The sequence below is a fragment of the Mustela nigripes genome, chromosome 2 (assembly GCF_022355385.1).
Source record: "Mustela nigripes isolate SB6536 chromosome 2, MUSNIG.SB6536, whole genome shotgun sequence".
NCBI lineage: Eukaryota > Metazoa > Chordata > Mammalia > Carnivora > Mustelidae > Mustela > Mustela nigripes.
This window is the reverse complement of record NC_081558.1, coordinates 161039655-161059526: the sequence shown is the minus strand read 5'-3', so window position 1 is coordinate 161059526 and position 19872 is coordinate 161039655. Positions and strand designations below refer to the sequence as shown.

General features: G+C 43.1%; 2 protein-coding genes across 16 annotated transcripts in view; both read left to right on the top strand.

Annotated features, from left to right (window-relative positions):
* Positions 1 to 9379, top strand: part of PLCXD2 (phosphatidylinositol specific phospholipase C X domain containing 2) — a 51957-nt gene extending 42578 nt beyond the window's left edge. Inside the window, exons 4-6 of one of the 2 annotated variants that reach the window (XM_059392004.1) lie at positions 3203 to 3290; positions 3696 to 3767; positions 4714 to 9379. In XM_059392004.1, the coding sequence (XP_059247987.1) occupies positions 3203 to 3290; positions 3696 to 3767; positions 4714 to 4851 (298 nt within the window). In that variant the 3' untranslated portion in view covers positions 4852 to 9379. Of the gene's footprint in view, positions 1 to 3202; positions 3788 to 4713 lie in introns of those variants that run through there. The other variant, XM_059392005.1, reaches the window with a different exon arrangement.
* Positions 9380 to 14074: 4695 nt separating this feature from the next.
* The window catches only part of PHLDB2 (pleckstrin homology like domain family B member 2), a 220868-nt gene continuing 215070 nt past the window's right edge, over positions 14075 to 19872 (top strand). For 12 of the 14 annotated variants that reach the window (XM_059391997.1, XM_059391989.1, XM_059391990.1 and 9 more), the window contains exon 1: positions 14076 to 14343. The gene's annotated coding sequence lies outside the window, so the exon portion shown is untranslated. Of the gene's footprint in view, positions 14344 to 19872 lie in introns of all 14 variants that reach the window. The other 2 variants (XM_059392001.1, XM_059391998.1) reach the window with 1 other exon arrangement.

Sequence of the window (19872 nt, the reverse complement as noted above, 5' to 3'; positions counted from 1 at the left end):
AAAAGGAAAAGAAAAAGTTTTGAATGGGTCAGGCTCAGGACTACAGTGGACTTCCTGTGGGCCACTGTGTATCCTCGGTCTCTATCGCCAAAGGAAGACTGTGCCTGTGGCACCTCACCCTTGGCAAAATATCTCCACCCTACACTCTACCATGTATGATTTCTCCTCTCATGCCAAACACTCACCTAGTTCTTACCCAGGCGAAGTTCTAAGGACTTCACATGTATTAACTTATTTAATCTCCCTCCCACCAAATCTACACAAGATAAGTAGTAGTAGTATCCCCATTTTACAGGGGGAGAGACTGAGGCATGAAGAAATTGAAGAAGTTACGGTGGTGATTAATTGAGGTGATTAAATCTTCAGGAGACCCAGTTAAAAATGGACTTACTCCTGTGATGGCAGCTTACTAAATCCTAATTAACCTACTAACATAAAAATGCAAATTGGTTTATGAAATGCGTTTTCTAGCCCCTGGCCAGTTCTCGAGTCCACTGAGTGAGGGAAGTGACCCAGGACTGACCATTTTTCTCTTCGTGAGAAGAGAAAAAGAAATGCTAGCAAGGTCTCGACAGGGTCATTTAGGAGGAGACTGAGAAGTCAGGATGTATGCTTAAAGGGAGGGCAGCTTGGAAAGAGAAGATGACAACCAAGGAGAGCTTCACCAGAGGAAGAGAAAGGAGCCCCTTAAGATAAAAGTATTTTAAATTTTGGCCTAGAGCAAATTCTTCCTGAAAAATCTCCAGTCCCAGCATGGCTGGGTGGCTCAGTTGGTTAAGCGTCTGCCTTTGACTCAAGTCATGATCCTAGGGTCCTGCGATCAGCCCCGCATCAGGTTCCCTTTTCAGCAGAGAGCCTGTTTCTCCTGCTCCCTCTAATCCCCCCTCTCTACCCGCACTCTTGCTCGCTCTTGCTCTCTCTCAAATAAGTGAATAAAATAAACCTTAGGAAAAAAAAAATCTCAAGTTCCTTAACCAAATTATAAACCATGGGTTGTGTCTTCCCTAAAGTCTCTCCAGATGCCAGACTATGGCATACATTTCACTGTGCCCTCCTCTCTGTCCTCCATGATACTTACATTTCCTGCTAATACAGAAGGTATCACATTAAATTGTTGTCACTTGTTGATGTCACTAAATTATGAGCTGCTTCGGACAAAACATTCTGGCTATTACATGGAAAATCCTTGAATTGTAAAATGTGACCAGCCGTGTTTGCGAGACCACTGAGTCAGCATTGGTCCATTAAGGAAGCCACTCACATTTCTGAAATAACTGTATATCCATATGGGAGAAGTGAACCCCAATCTCTACTTCATAACATATATAAAAATTAGCTTGAGATGGTTTTGGGATCTAACAGGAAAGTGAAAACCACAAAGCTTATAGAAGAAAACAGGAAAATATTTTTTTGACTTGGGACTGGGAAAAATTTCCTAGATAGGTCACAGAAATTAAAAAAGAAAAAAAATTAAGGAATTGAGCTTGCCAAAATAGGCCATTAAAAAAATTATGGGAGCCTGGGTGGCTCAGTGGGTTAAGCCGCTGCCTTCAGCTTGGGTCGTGATCTCGGGGTCTTTGGATTTAGTCCCGCATCAGGCTCTCTGCTCAGCGGGGAGCCTGCCTCCCTCTCTATCTCTCTGCCTGCCTCTCTGTCTACTTGTGATCTCTGTCAAATAAATAAATAAAATCTTAAAAATTAGTAGGTAAGCTATAGGCAGGATAAAATATCAAAAGGCATATCTGAGAAAAGACTAGTGTCTGCAATATATAAATAACTTTTATAACTCAACAATTAAAAGAAAAAGAAAAAAAGAAAAGAATGGGTAAAAGAATTGAGCAGGTACTTCCCAAAGTAGACGTTCAAGTGGCCAATAAGTACATTACAAATGGCTCAGGCTTATTAGTCATTAGAAGAATGCAAATTAAAACACTCTTAGATATCTTTACATACCCCCTATAATAGCTAAAATTAAAGAGACTAATCATGCCAAATTTTGCTCTGAAGCAACCAGAACTCTCATACTTTGTTGAATGGAATATTTAATAGAACAGCCTCTTTGGGAAGAGATCTGGAAGTTTCTTTAAAAAACTAAATGTAAATCTACCATGTAATAAGGCAATTCCAGTCCTTGGTGTTTATCCAAAAGAAATGAAAATAAAGATTTGCAAAAACACTGAGATAAGAATGCCCTTAACAGTTTTAGCCATAATATCCAAAAGTTAGTAACATCCCATTTACTCATGAGTGAGAAAATGGGTAAACAAACTACAGTAATTCATGCAGTGGGATAGTGCAGTGATTCAGATGAAGACCAAGCTATTGATGGGTGCAGTCACGTGGATGGATTCCAGAACCATAATGCTGAGTGAAAGAGCGTCACACAAAAGAAGACACATTGCGTGAACTTACATGAAGTTCTAGAACAGGCAAACTGAATCAATGGTAGAAAAATAAATTACAATCATTGTTGCCCGTTGGAGGATGTGGGCCGGGATTGATGAGGAGGGAACATGCAGGAAACTTCTGGTGTACGGGTGATGTTCTATACCGCGACACGTGTGTGCTTTACATGTATACATTTGTCATAGCTCAACTAGTGCACACTGAAGAGTTGCCCATTTTATTGGATGCAAGTTGATGTCAAAAGAAAAATTAAAACAAATATTGAGTCCTTGTTAATGATATGCCGACTGGGATATTTGGGGCATATGTATAGATCGTTGCAGTTGGAATTTGTCAAAAATATAAGATGCCTTGATGGAAGGGTAGAGTGATAGGTGGATGGACAGCTATGTGGCAGGCACGTACTATAAAATGTTAGCGGTAGAAGCTAAGTGGTGCACGCCCTTACTATAAATTTCTTTCAGTGTTGCAATATGTTTGAAAATTTTCATAATTAAAAAAAAATTAGAGAACAGACTCATAATTAGGATCTTGATCTTAGTCTTTCAGGGTCCTCCTGACATGGTTATCTCTTTGGTGCTTGAGACAGATAATCTCTTCCAGCACAGAAACCCTGTGAATACTGTTCTCTGTTGGAATAGACATCACTTCATCCCCGAACGAGATCCAAAGCTTCAGTGGATGAACTGTGCTTGTGCTTTTATTGACATACTTTTGTTACATGAATGGAAATGCATTGTTTCCATTTCTGGAGGAGTCCTTTCAACTCTACTCTCTTGTTCTGTCTCCCATGTAGGAATCTTCCTGCCATCCTGGACTGGGTGAAAACTCAGAAGCCCGGGGCCACGGGTGTCAACATCATCACCTCTGACTTCGTGGACCTGGTGGACTTCGCCACGACTGTCATTGAGTTGAATGACCTCCTCCAGGAGGACAGAGCTCTGGCTAAATGCTGATTTGATTTTTATTTTAGTGTTGACTTTGTTGATCCAGGCCAGAGTTCTGAAGGGTTTCCTGTTAGGACGGCCCCTGGCAGTGATGGGGAAGGAGGAGGGGGAGGGCGTTTTCCCCTCTTCCTAGGGCCATTTGGATAAAATTACAGAGCTTTCAGTTGCATTTTTCCCAAATGAGACTTTTTAAAAAACTGAAGTCCAAGGGAAGAAGCAGGTTTCGTGTGATCAAAGTCAGGGTCTCCCCAATGGTTCATGATGCTGAATGTAATGTGGAAATGGGGTCTCCAGCTTCCTTTGAGTGTCTTTGAGTTGACCCGGTTTCCTGCTGTCTTCCAGGATGTTATGTGTGAGCCTGTGAGAAGACTGAACCAGAAAGGCACTCTTAGGCAAAAGAATGGCTTATGGCAGGTGTGGAAGGCTCTGTGGGGTGGTTCTAACATCAACCTGGGGCTTTGAGGGAGAAAAGGGCCAGCACCAGTTCTCTCTGGCATGCTGAATGTCACCACTTCTTCCCCGGGAGAGTGAGACTTCTTTGTCATCAGGCCATTCCAGCCACAAGCTGTTCTTACATAGCTTCTGCTTGGGAACTGGGCACCTTCATTCTTTGGATAAACCATGCATATTGCCTTTGGTATCAAAATGTGTTTCCCAGTGGTAAAACATTGATTCCTTTCAGTTTCTCTCGGCCCCTTCTCAAAAGTGAAAGGAACAATGGTGGGAGGTCCTTTCAGTGTGGGGCCCAACAAGAGACAGACATGCATGTGTGCCGCATGCCGCATTTCTTTGGTTTAATCCTCCAAGCTTTTCCCAAAATGGCTGCTAGGTAAACTCCTGCCTCATTTTGGCAAAGCCCTCTTTGGAACGGCATCTTCAAGCCGGATCTTGGAATTGCATTTCATTGCCATCTGCCGAGGACCCAGGTTTGCACTGTGAGGCACAACGCTAACATTCACGCTAAGGGAAGGCGTCTCGACCGTGGCACTGCGGAGACAGCCACAGGATGCATGGGGAAGTGCAATGGATTTGAGGAGGAAGCTCCGAGAGGGTTTGGAGCTGTTCTGTAACTCCTTGAAAACCAGACTACCTCGGGGACATTCAGGATGACTTGTGTGTCATCGAGTGAGAGATGTGCGGTGTTGGAACATTTCCAGTTTGTGTCTTGATAGCTCTACTTCTTGCAGGTTGTCTTGAGCCTGCTAATCGCCACTGCACGAGGGCTGTGACACTCAAGAGGGGATTTTGTTTTGTTTTGTTGTTTTGTTGTTTTTGAATGGATAAGAGGTACTTATCTAGAGCAAGCCCTCTTGTGTGTTTATTTATTTATTTATTTATTTATCCATTTATTTATTTATAGATCAATTATCTTCAGTGCTTCTTACCTCAAGAGCACTCACAAAGGAGCTGCCTGAACTTTTCTCACCCAGGTCACCAGGTCGACGCTGCCCTGCTCTTCAACAGGCCTGTGCGTTTCAGGACTGTGAGTGACCTCTGAGTGACCTCTGACTCGCCTGCAGATGTTCCCAGCTCCCCTAGTCCTGTTGGGACAGTGTGCATTGTGTGAGTGTGGCCCAAAACAGAGAAGCCCCTCCCGGGCCCCAAATGGGGGGCCCAAGGATGCAATGGGTCATGAAGAACCCTCAGTTCTTGAGGGAGACTCTCTTATAGAGGGTTGGAAAGGAAGGATCTAGAAAGAAAACTGGGCATGGGTGTATGTACATGCCGATGCTGCTCAGATCTGTCTGAGGATCCCTAAGGAAAGGTCACCTTTGGATTCTTAAGGCAGAAAGATAAACATGGACTCCTGGACAGATGTGTGTGTGTGTAAGGACCATTGGGCTACCCCCCCAAGTGGCTCGCCATTCCTCCTCTGCCAGTGTTCACGGCTGTGTGGCGGCAGGCCCTAGGGGTGAGCTCCCGAATGCGCACGCGCAGCTCGCACTCTTCCAGCATCTTTGTCAAGTCGGTTCATCCCTGACCTTTCGCTCCTGCAGCTGAAGGGGGGTCACAACAAATGCCTCTGGGAAAATATGGCGTAATTTTTCCCTGTTCTTGCATTCGAACCCCCACTCCGAAAGGTTTCTGGGATTGTACTGTCCATTTTTAGGGCTTTCCATGGAAAGGAGTAAGAACAGAAGTGCCCTCGCTTTTTCAATTGTTCTTCAGTTCTGCTGTTGAACACCAGTGACAAGCTTGGAAATCCCTGGCCTACCCTCAGGATTTTATTTGTGTTGTTATTGTTTCATTTTGGTCTTATTTTTAACTCTTGATTGATTGCTAGGGACTAGATGGTCTCCCCTCTTTTAATCCTTTGTAACTTGGCAAAGAGATCAGGAGGCAAGAGGAGAATTACTCTGCTCTGTTTTATTTGAGCCTCAACTTTGTCCAGGTGCTCGGTGCTATGAGGCCAGGTGTGTTGGCGGGGACCTACATAGGATGCCAGTGACACCCAAGGGCTGCTGACTGTTCAGTGAAATGTTTACTTGATTTTTTCCTTTCGTTTTAAAAGATATAATTGCACTTCACTTGGGTTGTAACATTTAAGTGCATCTCAGTATTTGCCTGGTAAGAGAAAAGTCATCAACCATGACACAGAAGCACAGGAAATGGTCCCAAGGTCATGGGCATGGAGTCCTGCTCTATGCGGCAAGTGCAGGTGCGCGCCCCTCCGTACTGCTCTGGGTTGCCAGCCTGGCTTGCATTCTCAAATTCTGCCCAGGAGTTCTGGGAGATGGGAGCAAGATTATTTGCAGTTCGCCCTTGTTAAACACCTTTGAACTGACAGAATCTCTGCTCCAAGCAAAAGTTGTTCAACATATCACAAAGGAGGTATGCATTCTGCTCTTGGACCTAAGGCCAAGCAGGAGACTCTGTGATGGGACAGAGGAACAATAGACTTTTGGTCTATGACATAAAAATGATTGACCCAGCCACATCATTTATTCTCACAAGATCAAACAAGGCTATCATGCTTACTCAGAATTCACTTCCATGGTCAACTAAAGAGCTACTTGACTGAGTTAAAGAGGGCTTTCTTTTCACAGGATTTGGGGCCACAGTTCTTCTGAAATGTAGGCTGAGTTTTTCATGAACTCTCTGGACCATTCGCCACATTTCCATGGCTTTGTCGCCAAGGGGACAATCACAGGTTTCAGTTAGATTAGAGCACTGTTTAAAGGTTTGAACTTGGAGCCTCTAAGAGGTACCACTGTGGTTTTATGGTCACAGAAGATATTCTTAGGGCTGGAGAGAGAAGTCAAGATGGAACTGATGGAAGGGATGATAAATGATTGTGGTTTAAATCTTAAACTAATGGCAAACTGAAGGGGGTCATACCAAGAACTATTATATATATGCTGTATGAGACCTCTAATAATTGCATTTAGTTATTTCCTCAGCACTGAGTCCAGACCCCTGACTTCTTGAGAATAGTTAGGCCACAGTCCAAACCCAGGATTTTTATATAAACTCAAGGAAAAGCACAAGATCTGAGCCCAGGTCACGACTAATCTTAAGAATCCTAGTTCTTCTTCATGACCTCACATTCACATCACAAAGTGGATGTTTCTGTTCAAGAAGGTGACGTGGTGGATCCGGAATGAAATGCAGTTTTGTCGTGGTCAAGATTTTGTTTCTGTTTTTCGGAATCCTGCCATAAGAAAGTGTCCCCCCAAAAGATGTGATTACAAAGTGGTAAGAAAGTTTAGTGCTAAGCTTTAGTGCTAAGCTAACGGTGGAGAAACAGAAGAAATTCCAACTGAAATGAAATGGTTTCTCTTCATGGAAGCACTAGGGCTACACAACTTCAGGCCATCTCATCAAATGAGTTCATGCCCCGGTGAAGTTTTTGTAATGTTCTTTATTGGCTGTAAAGTATTGTAATGTTCTTTACTGGGAGGTTCTGGGAAACGGAACAGGCTAACAAGTAGGTCCCAGCCATGAGACTTCTCTCTCGTGGCTTTTCAGTTCAGTGACCCTGTGCTACATCTGCCTTGGATCCTTAATCTGGAATAAAGATGCTGTCTGCCACATTAGTGCTGTTCTGCAAACCTTGGTGGACTAGCTCCCCAAAATATCAGGCCCTTTATGGTTAAATTATATGTCTCCTATTCATTCTTCCTGTGCTTCATGTGTGAAGAAATGCTATTTGGGTTCATTTCTCAAAAGTGTGGTGTAGGATGATGGAACTGGCATGACTTTCGCGACTTTAGTCATCTGTCGAATGAGATGAGTGGAGCTGAGTGAAATCAGCCGGCAAGCACTCAAGATCCTGAGAGGTGGGCTTTCCCAAGTGCATGCTAAACGGTCATGTTATGTTCGAGGGAATGAACAGAAACTGATAACATCAAATATCCTGACAGGAAGTTTTGTTTTCTGTGGCATAGAACATGGTTGTCCCTCAAAATTCTGCTACCTTCCCTGTCTTCCTTGGCCTTCTGCCTCAGATGGCTTTCTAGTATTTGCCATCACAACTTTGTCACTCACAAATGTCACCTTGGGATACACAGAAGTGAATTGGTTAGGTGATAAGTGATTTAGCTGGAAATTGACTCTAATTCCCAGTGATCATGAACAGCTCTTTACCACCCCAGGAGACGTACTATCTCCTTATCTTCTGGCTTCCCCGGCTTCCAACTAGAAATATTGACATTAAAGCTACTATATTGCTTCATGGACCCTTAACCCAGAAGAATACAGTAGAGAATGCTACTGATATTGTTGAAATTGTGTTTTAATATGCTATAAAAGTATTCTAAGATAACTCTTTCGATCCTGCAGTGGTTATAGTGTTCTAGTCTTTTCTCCAACAAAACTTATTCTTAAGAATTTTCAGACTCGTTTCTAAGCCTATGTAGTTTGGATACAACATTTTTTTCTTCTCTTCACTGGGAACTCAATCCCACAGTCCACTGAGATAACCCCATCCATAGTCAAGAGGCATTTTCCTCTCTCATTCCTTCTGATCTCCACAGAAGACCATTTTCCCCTCTTGTCTCTTGGGCATCCTTTAACGTCTGCCGGTTACAATGAATAACAGAATGCTGGCAAAACTTACACAAAAAAGGACACGCATTCGATGATGTCCAAATGCATTCTTATCATGGTGGTAATCGCCCCGTACTGTTCCTGAATGCGTAATTCTGCCCCCCACCCCCCCACCACCACACACAGAATCTGATTGGAACTCAGAACCGGGGGCCACCGCTTCATTCAAATAGTAGGAGCTGGCTCTCGAGCATGGAGCCCAATGAGAAGCATAGCACTTTGAAGTCAAATAGACCCTCAGTCGCTTTGTATATCTACAGTTTTACATTGGCTGTTAATTTATAGCACTAATAACACTGTGGTCACGAATCTGTAGTATCAATATGATAAATCTTAGAACATATTCTAGAAACAGTGCTACCTGGCTGCTACTGTACTTTCTGGCTTATGCCCCAGTATTAATAAGTATCTCATACAGATTGCATATGCTTTGTTCATACTGGATAATATGCCAACTGTGATACTTAACCTCACTGATCGGCACTTAAAAAACACAGAGATTATCATAGTGAAAATACATCTTGGTCAATTCAGATGACATGTGAATCTGAGAAATATTCTATTAGATATTATGTTTGTCCTCTAGGCTTGTTTTGTATTACAGTGCATGCTGTTTGCTAAGTTAAGTAAAAAATAATAACAATAAACTATACCAATTAAAGGTTAGAGTGAAAATTTTACATATATCCTGCTTGGTACTCTGAAATGTATTTTGTGGCATAATTATCTTATTCACACACATTTCACTTGGCTTTTTCCCCCCTAGGAAATCATTATTCAAATATATTTCTCCTTCTTTCTTATAAACTGGATCACACTGCTTAATTCAACCTAAAACATTGTAAAGCCGGATTACCTCATTTTAACTGTGAAAAAAAAAATTAATAGATATGATGACATAATGTCTTTTCTTGTATTTTATTTGAACTACCTAAATAGGCTTAAACCTAATAATAAATATAAAACTTCAGCAGGCATTTTCCTTGTTTCTGTGTGCATTTTATAATGGGCCCACTTCTAATATTTTTTAAAGGCTAGAGGTTCAGCATCAATAAGCTGCCTTGTCATAGGATATTGGATGTAGACCTATGGGAATTGGCTGACCATGCCCGCAGTTCCCAAGACGAGCATGAAATGTGCATGCATGCTTGTCACCCGTGCCTTTCTGAGCTTCACCCCCAACGCTTTAGCTGTTTCTCACAGACTTAGGCCAGGTCCCGCTGACCTCCATATTCTTACCAACCACCATCTCCAGCCCACATTATTCTGAGTGACTGCCAAATGCCTGGAGATAGAACAATGCAGAGCAGACTATGTGTCTGCACGCACATAGTCAGCAAGAGTGGGTGTCCAGGCCCTGTTGACAATGAAGATTCCAATATTTTCCTTGTTCCTAATTCTTTTTAGTAGAATACCTGAACCCACTTAATTTTGGTGAATTTCTCTTTTTGCCCTATGCCTTACAAAAATAATGCATTGAGGTGAAAGTCCTGTGTATGAATTTAGTAGAGATGAAATTAATTCCATGTTAATCATTCATTTCATAGAGTTGAATGTTACAATAGCTAATTAGGGATAATCACATTTCCGTTCAAGTTAATGTAGCAATTGAAGAACATATCATGGTCAGATTTTTCACCTGTATTTCTAGTGTCTATAAACTACCATACTGTCCTCTGGTTGGCTTTCATACGCACCACGTTCAGTCATTCCCACTTGGTTTTAATAAAAAATTACATGATGAAGATAAGGCTGGGTCTAAACATAGACAAAGCGGGTGAAACCTGCCTGGGGTAATTGCAAAGACTTCACTGGCCGGCCTCAAGTTCTGGACATACACTCGGGTTGAGACATTACTCATGAGAAGGGAGCTAATGTATTATGTACCAATGAATATTTCATATTGTAATTGGGTTCTGAATGTTCTATTTAGCACAGAAGCTATGGCAACAAGCATTTCAGAGATGCACAGTCCTGCGTTTCTTCTATCCCAACTCTAGCAAGTTCTGGCTGTGTAACTTTAGGCTAACGTCTCTAAATATATAGGATATAGGACTAATCACACCTCCTCTGATAGTTTAACGAGAAGTCCACATAAGAAACTATACAGAGAGCATTTTAGCCCAGAGCCTGGCACTCAGTAAATTCTCAAGAGTAGGTCTTAGTCTTAAGACTGAGGGTGGCGACCTTCCTCCCACTCCTCACAGTACCTGGCATGATCCCTTCGCCATGGCTAACTTCTAACTCTTGCGTTGATTGGTAAATGATTTAGCAGAAACTAATTCATACGAAGGGGCGCAGATAAATTCAGACAGTGAAAGAGAGGTTGCACGATCACTGGACCAGCTCTGCTTGGCTCAGGGAGTGAGTGGGGTTCACGCCACTGGTGGTATGCCAGATGATGTGGGGTGGAAAGTGGCCCCATCCTTGAATAGCATTCATGTCATTAATCATTTAATCATCTGGCTGGTAGAGAGGGAAGTCTCAGCTGAGTGATGAAATCCCCACAACCCTTGTCTTACCTAGCAAAAATTTTTAAAAAGGCAGTAGCCTCCAGGTAACATTTAATACCATTTTGTTTGCATTGTATTAATTCAATGGTTCCCTTCTCTTTATGGCAAGTGATACTGGGTTTTTCAACAGTGATATAAAATTTCCTTTCAAAATAGATTTTTTAAAAAATTCCGCTGTGAAGCTATGGGAATGACCTTTGTTTATGATCCTTTCCAGGTTGGAAAAAACTGCAGTTGATTCTTCTGCACACTTTGGTCAAGAACTGGGTCTGGATGTGCTCTTTCCGAACATCCTTAACTAAAGAAATAAGTATATAAACAAACTATTTGAGACAGAACATCCTCTTTTTTTACTCTACATGTCTCCTGTAGAAGTCCTTATCCCGACCACCCTCTTTACCAGCCATCCTGTGTGGCAGCATAAAAGGGCAGGATAGAGGTGTCCTAGTCCCTTGGTCCTGCTGACAGTCACGCCCTGGGGTTACACACAGTGTAGACAGCAAACCCCACTTCTTTGACTTGGGAAGTGAGTCCTTTTCTATGAATCCCTGAGGTTAGGATGCTTGGATTCCCCCAATTTTTGTTGTGTATGTGTGTGTATTTTCTTCCCCCAAAGGAATTTTTCTTGATCAGCAGTATGTTTCTTTGTTTATCCCTCTGCAGATCTGCTAACTGGGACTGAAGGAGTGTTATTGTTTTTAAGACTTGAAACCTTTCAGTCTCAGGGAGGGTAGAAAGTTGCAAGGGAGGGACAGTGGCTAAAGCCCATGTGCCTCAAACCTCACCCAGGATGGCCTGGGCATGTGCCAGTTAAACAAAAGTGCTAGTCAGGCCAGGCTGTTTACACAGCTGGGCAGTGTTTTTGGAGAGCCTGGTGGGGAAGGGGGACAGAGGACTGTCAGCCTCTGTCCAGTAGCATCATGCAACTGAGAGAAGCCTTAGGCAAGCAGATGGCTTCAATCTAAGGGGCCTGGTGTCTAAAGAATGGGATTTATCCTCTGGAGAAAGGCTCCAAGAATGTCTCTGCTTTGTGACCTAAAGTCTTTCCTGCTTTGATCCTTAGTGGGTGTTTGCTCAACCTGGGCCTAGCAGTCCCATTTCTAGGCTTCCATTAAGTGTCGGTAGTTCTGGAAGAAGACATTCGATTGCCTTTTGCAAAAGCTTCCCCCTCCCCAACAACCTTGTGGGCCTAGAACTAACTTGCCACACATCAGAGGTGTCGGTGGGCTACCTCAGTGGGGCCAGAATACCCTGACATCGCACACAAAATTTTGGAAGCATGTGTACTTCTTTCTAGTAGGGCATCTGTAGCTCTCCTCAGATTCTTAGAGGAAACTATGATCCTAAGAAATGTACATAGCACTTTCTTTCAAGTACCTGTGAGAATGAACTACCATTTAAAGGCTTTTAAGCAAGCAAAGGCAGCCAACATAGACCTTGGTCTTTCCTATTTAAAAAAAATGAACTAAACTAAGACTCATATGAATTTGCTGATTCCGGGTGCTCTCTTTCAAGAGGTAAAGTTGAATATAATAAGATAAGAAGAAACAGACTAAGCAAGTCCAAAAGACCCTAAGGGTTAGTTAGGTGGTCTCTGGCATGAGAGGGCGGTGGGAAATGGGAGAAACCAGACACACTGGCAGACACGGAGGTGGAGGTGGCTAGGCGCCCTACACAAGTCTGAACACCACATTTCAGAGGGAGGTGCACAAATTGGAGCCTTTCCAGAGAAAGGCAGTTAGGAGGGTGATGGGTCCTGAAGTCGTAACACATGAGAAACTAGGGATATTGAGTTTAGAAAAGACTGAGGAAATGATGGGGATATCATCAAGTATTTCCAAATTATTACATGACTGAGATACTAGAATCTTATGAATTTAGATGTGGAAGAACCAAAGAACTTTTGTCCAGGTGCTAATGTTACACAGGAGAGAAAACTGAAAGTCAGAGAGAAAAGACTGGCCCAAGGCAGAGCTGGAACTAGAACCTGGTCTCTGAGTTTCTGCCCAGTGTCCTTTCCAACATTTGCAACTGACTCCTGATATGCAGAGAAGAGCTAGAACTCATGAGTTAACATTTCAAGAAGGCAGAGCTTGGCTCAATGAAAAGCATTCCTAGCTGAGATCACGAGCTCACCATCAGGCAGAGTATTTCTGAGAGAGTGTGTATTAGTTTTCTATTGCTGTTATAATAAGTCACCACAAGCTTAGTGGCCCAGAAGAGCACACATTTGCTGTCTTTCAGGCCTAGAGTCCCAGGTCTAGAATGGGCCAGCAGGGCAACATCCCTTCTGGAGGTTCTAGAGGAGAATTCATTTCCTTGCCTATTCAGCTTCTAGAAGCCAATCCTTGATCAGTGGCCCCTCTCTGTCTCTTCAAAGTCAGTAGCATAGCATCTTTAATCTCTTTCTGGCTCTGCTTCTGTCTCCATGTCTTCTCTGATTCTAGCATCTTACAAGGACCCCTATGATATACTGGGTCCACCTGGATATTCCAGGATAATGTCCCACCTCAAAATTCAAAACTTGATCCCATCTACAAAAGCCCTTTTACCATGTAAGGTGACATAGCCACAGACTCTAAGGACTTGGGCATGGACCTCTTTGGGTGCTCTTAAGCCTTTCACAGAGTACTATGGAAAGTGCATTGACATTGATACAGTTTTAGAACAGTGAGTTCAAATCCTGTTTGAAGGACCTACTCACTGCCTGACTAGTTAACCCCTTTGAGTGTCTGTTCCCTCATCTATTAAGAAAGAATAAAATTTCAAGGTTACTATAAGGATTTATGCTACTAGATATATAATGCCTAATATATAGTGCATGTTCAGTAAGTGGCAGACAGATTTGTTCAAGGAATTTCCAGATGATTCTCACCAGACAAGAATTCAATAGAAGAAACTCTATTACATGAGAGCGTGGCTAAAGTGACCTCCAAATTCTCTTCTGAGATTGCTACAAGAAAAAGAAGTGAAATTAAAAGGATTTTCCTCCCATATATCCTCGTCTACATCACAGATCCAGTTGCAAGGTCACTGCTTTTCTGGATAGTCAATAGCTAACAGATCTGGTTTCTGCCTCCGCCTGCTGCTATCGGGCTTGAGCAGAACTAAGAGCCTGGTCTGGTCTGTAATGATTGGCCAGACCAGGCAGCTGAGACCAGCACAGTCTCCCTCCTTCACATCTGTCAACATACCTGATTGCAAGGAAGTCCCAGCTGGTGACCGCTGTCTGCAGGGGCCCGGGAAAGCAGGAAAGCAAATGGAGGGGAACACCTTGATTTGGTGCTTGAGGAGAAGTGAAAGCCTGTGTTGATGCTTCTTACCAACGTCCCAAACTCCTGAGCGAGGATTGGAACAGTCGTGGGCCACCACTGCGGAGTCAAGACAGAATCTGAGAGGAGAATCCAGATTCTAAAACAGCAGTCAAGGTAGGCGACCTGTCTGGTCATGGGCCATTCCCTTAAGAATATAAAACAAGCACTTTGCCTAGTGTTGTAGCCAGGGTGTCTCTGATGACGGTCTGTGGAAGGTCTAGATGTATGTTAGCTATGGGTGCGTATCAAGAGAATTCAATCATTTGTCCACCAACATATTTTGCAAAGCGGACTGTATATTTCTTCCATCGTCGCTCCCCTTTGAAAATTGTCATTGTTCCTCTATATATTTCAAAGGTTTAGAAGGTTTTCTGTCTTTTGTTATAAAAATCGTATGTGTGATTTCTTGAAATTCTTCCACTAGTCATGGCTCTTCAAACATGACTTTGTTCCAGAATTTTGTTTGCATGAATTCTTTCCACTTTCAAGATTTAGCACAACAGTTGGCATTATAATTCTGAGGAACACACTGTCCAGAAAGCTGCCAAACTCTAAGGACAGGATCTCCCAGGAAGCCATGTGCCTTTTTCTGCCCTGGAACCTAAGGAGTTAAAAGTCTTGAAATTGTTGGAGCAGAATCAAGCCTGTTTACCTAAGCTTATCACCCAGGGCAGCCAGGTCAATCATTTACTGATGAAAGGCTGTTTCCTAACTCTGACAGAAGACCACTAAAGCCTATGCCTAACTATCTCCACAGAACAGACACAAGGCAATGTAGCAGGTACCACTCACTGCCACCAGAGCCTGTATTCTCTTCTGACCAGAGACGTTTTTCTCTTACTCAGAGCTGTAAATGCCACAGGGTCCGACCTAGCTCAACAACAAATAAACATGAACAAGACTCCTGTGCAAACTGAATACTTGATGTCTCCTCCCTCAGGAGAGCTTGTGGCTTTGAAGAAGCTTTCCCTACTTCCGGAGGTCTACAAGGGAAAGATAGACTTGAGAACAAGTTACTAAGTGACTCTCCAGGGGCAATAAGATTATTAAGTAATTACCAAAAACCATGGAATTTTTCCCCTTCAAGTCTACACATTCCAGAAATATGTCCTTTTTAATAAACATGATCCATCTGCTTTAAGTCTGACTCCTCCAGAAAGGTTGTCATATTGTCATTCTATATACTTGTCAGGTCTGTGCAATGGCTCCGAGCTCTTATTGTTAGAAGCCCTGGTGGTAGAGAAGCCCTATTTTTCTAAACTCCCTTTAGGGAAGGGGTTGAGTTGTTTACTCAACAAGGTAACGTCTGACACTGTTTTTGTCAATTATTTATGGAACTTAAGTGAATCCCCTTTAGTGCGGTTTGTGGCCAGAATTTTTGTGTGGCTCAGGCAGTTAACTCGATGCAGGAGTGAAGGCCATTGCAGAGAGTGGCCCAGACACAAATCCCGTGTGTGATTCTGGGCGAGTCTGTGGCTAACTCCCAGGAATGTGGTGAGGAATTATGGAAACTGATACATTTCTGTGAAGATATTAACTCTGTAAAATGTTAAGTGTGCGTCTGGCTGGCTTCCAGAGAATGTTCATAGATAATGCATGTGAAGGAGGTGTTTTGGGGGGGGGGGGGCGGTGGAGAGTGTGTCAGAACATTCCAGTCTATTGGCCAGATTTACCCACAATACCCTAGGCTGCCTTAGGAACAGATAGGTCTTATCTATCCTTTCTGCATAGCATCCAGCTTAGGCCATAATGCTGGTGGCCCTTGAGAGTATATCCAAGCTTTTCTTCCCATTTCATGCATATTGGATATTAGGTGGCAGGAGATTGACTAAACAAGGTACACAGTAGTATTCCTTATACAAGTTAGGAAGTTAGAAGTCAGAAGTTAATTAACTTGCCCAAGTTCACTCGGTCAGAGGCTGAGCCAGGATTCTACCAAATTCTTCCTCATTCCCAATCCAGCATTTTTGCGAAGCGGTCATGGAGTTAAGCACATGCAGGAATGTAAATCGTGGGTGTGTGGTCATTGTTGCGGGGGAGGGGTCACTAGGAAAACAAAGCTGACTAACAGAGTCGGTGGTTCTCCACTGGGTCGTGGATTGCCGTGCCCAAGGCCAGCTGGATCCCACTGTAACCAGAACACCAGCATTGACTAGACAGGACCTTCTTTGAGGGGAAGGAATGGGAAGGAACAGGGAGGGAGCAAAAGGAAGTATCCCAGACCTAGTAGTCACGGTCACTGGAGCCTTCCTGGTCCTGAATATTTCTTAAGAAAACCCAGGGAATTTTCAGACTAGATCGCCACCCCTTTCTATTCCAGAGATTCAAATTCATGAGCCCCAACTGAAGTATGATGTTTGAACCATTTCCAGGGAAACAAATGACACTATTCCAATCCTTCTCCAGAAACTAAGAAAAATAATTACAATTTCACTTCATCTCAGCTCCTATCCACTCATCTAAATCCATGGGACTTGGGCAGAAAGAGGCTTATAACAGGAGGACCCTTCATCTATCACAGCAAGGCTCCTGGTAGCTGTGACCCAAAGAGACCTGTGTTAGCCTGGAATCCAAGTGGCTTGTTGGTGTCATTCAAGTGGTAAATGAGTAAGGTCTTCCTCTCCTACCAAACTCCATTTCATTTCTGTTCAGACACATCCCAAAAATTCCAGTAGCTATCTGGTGGAAATTCCACCACAGCCACAATTCCCGAGCATTTACAAGATCAAGATAAAGAAATGCCATGATGAAATGTGGTTGGCTAAACATCTCTGAACAAAGAATTTCTTCTTCATACTGACCAACCTCATGCATACCTCAGCGTGTGATAGCAAAGGCATTACACATAGCGATCACCTTGCCAAGTCCACTGAGTAGTGCCATTTTCTGAGACAGCTGACTGCACATGAACTGTACTCACATGCTATCATTTTTGTGACCTAAAACATTAGGGTAAGAGAAAAAGTTGGAACTGAAATACACAGCCTCATAATATTTCACCTTTCTCCAGGGTCTCTGATGACCAGAGACCTTATAACAAACTTATGCAATTTGCTCAACTCATGCATATCGGGTAGCTAGTAAGATGAAGTGAAATTTAAACTGGGGTCCATCTGGCCAAAGTCCATGCTCTTTAGCACTCTGTTTTGGAAAAAATACCCAATGGTATCTATGCTATTTGTATTCCAAGTGTAAAAGAGTGTGGAGCCCTTTCTAAATGATTAGCTTGGATCCTCAGAATATACATTTATGGGCGCCTGGGTGGCTCAGTGGGTTAAGCCACTGCCTTCAGCTCAGGTCATGATCTCAGGGTCCTGGGATCTAGTCCCGCATCGGGCTCTCTGCTCAGCAGGAAGCCTGCTTCCCTCTCTCTCTCTGCCTGCCTCTCTGCCTACTTGTGATCTCTCTCTGTCAAATAAATAAAATCTTAAAAAAAAAAAAAAGAATATACATTTATGACTCCCTCTCCCAGGTGTTCTTGATCCTATACAAGCATAAAACCCAATATCAGAGTAGTTTCCCCCTCTTCCAGGAAAGTAACAAGAAAACACACACACACACACACACACAGAGACAGACAGACAGACAGAGACAGAGGGCTCACACTCAGGTCAGCATTTTGATCCCTTTCTGAAATGGCGAAAGAAAATCATCCTTTTCTCCTGACTCACAAACATGGTTTTGTTGATTTATTTGATTTTAATGTAACATAGAGACAAATTTTTCATTTACTGTCCCAGGACTTTTTTTTCCCCCACAGTCCAGTGTCTCTCTCTGAGAAAGGGAAATATGTCAAAACTCCCCGTTGGTTTTCTTTCATCTCATCACAGCGCCATAAGGGCGGTGTCATTTTCAGATGACATCCTTTCACATAAGGAACCCTCAAAGAAGGTGAGTGCCCTTCTCAATGTCACTCAGCTCCCAAGTCCCATAGGTCTCGCAGCTCCCAATTCTTTGCTCTTTTTTTCTACTACACAAGCAGTTTTCTGGGTTTTTCAGGCTCACAGATGGTGAGAACGGGACAATACAAGCCATTTCCTGAAATTAAAAATTCCAACTGACCTACAGAGCCTGTTCTCAGGCTACGGAGCCCTACTCAAATGTTGATTGCTTTGCTTTTGGCTGCGATTCTATCAGGTCAGTGTGATAATGTTGTTACTCTAATTAGGTTTTCACTGAGTAGTGGAAATGAAGATACTAATTGATACTTAATAAAATCTACTTTAAAGGCAAAAGCCATTCAACCCATGCACCCATAAGCAAAGTTAAGAGATCAAAGCAGTTCTAGCTAGGCGAAAGGTCAGAACCCGCTGTCCTCTGACTGGTTGCCTGCCTGTGGGGTGGTGTATCTGGGTAGGGTGTCCCTTGATATAGAGCGTTCCTCTCTTACTTACCCATCTGACCAGAGGTGTCCTGTGATCACGTAAGAAAACCTAAGGAACTCTTCCTGCAGACTGGGTATCTCTTGTGGGTGGAGTCCCCATACCCCTAGGAGCCAGCTAAAATTATAGCAGGCATTCTTGTGCCCTATGAATTTCACTTCAGTCTTAAGATGCTCTGAGGAGTCAGGGAGCCCTGTATCAGTTCTGCATCTGGGGGGCAGGGGACCAAATGTTTTTATTCCTAAATGCTTCTCTGGGAACTGCTCCTGGCTGGCCATCTTAAGTCTCCTTCCCATGTGATAGTCTTGTATGCATCCTTACTTTGGGATTAATGTGTATTTCCATTGCACTGTTTGTCCCCATCTCTGTGCCCTCAGAGACTCTAAGGGTCGTGGTGTAGGAGGACCCATCCACTTGGGGCAGTGAGCAAACAGGGAGAATGAAACTTCTGCCCTGCCCCACACCAACTAGTTCCCCTCCTCTCTACAGTTCCAAGGTCAAGTTTCCCTTGGGAGCAGTTAGGGAACTGAAGGTCACAAAAAGCTGGCAATGCACCGTGCCTTGGAGGGTTTCCCAGAATGCAAAATGAAAATGAGATTGTTTTCACATAAGACTTCTGTATTTGGAGGACAGGATTCAAACAGTTTGAATCTGCAGTTTCACTGTGCACTTAGGTAACCCCCACAAAGTCTAGTTGTTTTTCCTTTCTTAAAGCCAAAACAATATCAAAAATACTTCCTGGAGAGAACTCCAACTAGGCAGCATTCTTTTTTGTCATCGCTGAGCTGATGTTTTCAAGGATTCATATCTTAAGATAAGCCTTATATGGTGTGTTTAGCTGGGGCTCTTGTGTCTTTCCGTGTAATAATCGCTGGCCATGGGGCCCTACTTATTGTAATCTCATTAGATGGCACAATGCACGCAAGCTGAAAACTTGTGATTAGTAAGCCAGCAGGTTGTAAAAAAAGAAAACCCAGCAGCCAAGCAAAGATGTTGCAGTGAAGAAGCAGACGGTAGGTTTTCAATGACCTGAAGAAAACCAGTACCTCCTTCCTGAAAAGATACACCTTCAAGTTCAAATACATGTATTCCACAAAATTTAGCTTTATTTCCTGGGTAGGAATCCTGAACATAGGCAAGAACACATGGATAGACCTCCTAATATCTGACTGTTCTCTACCAAAATTCATTTCATCTGGTTTCTCTTTGCAAGATGGAAGAGCCCTTGACAAGAGGTATCATTATGGAATACTGCTGTGTT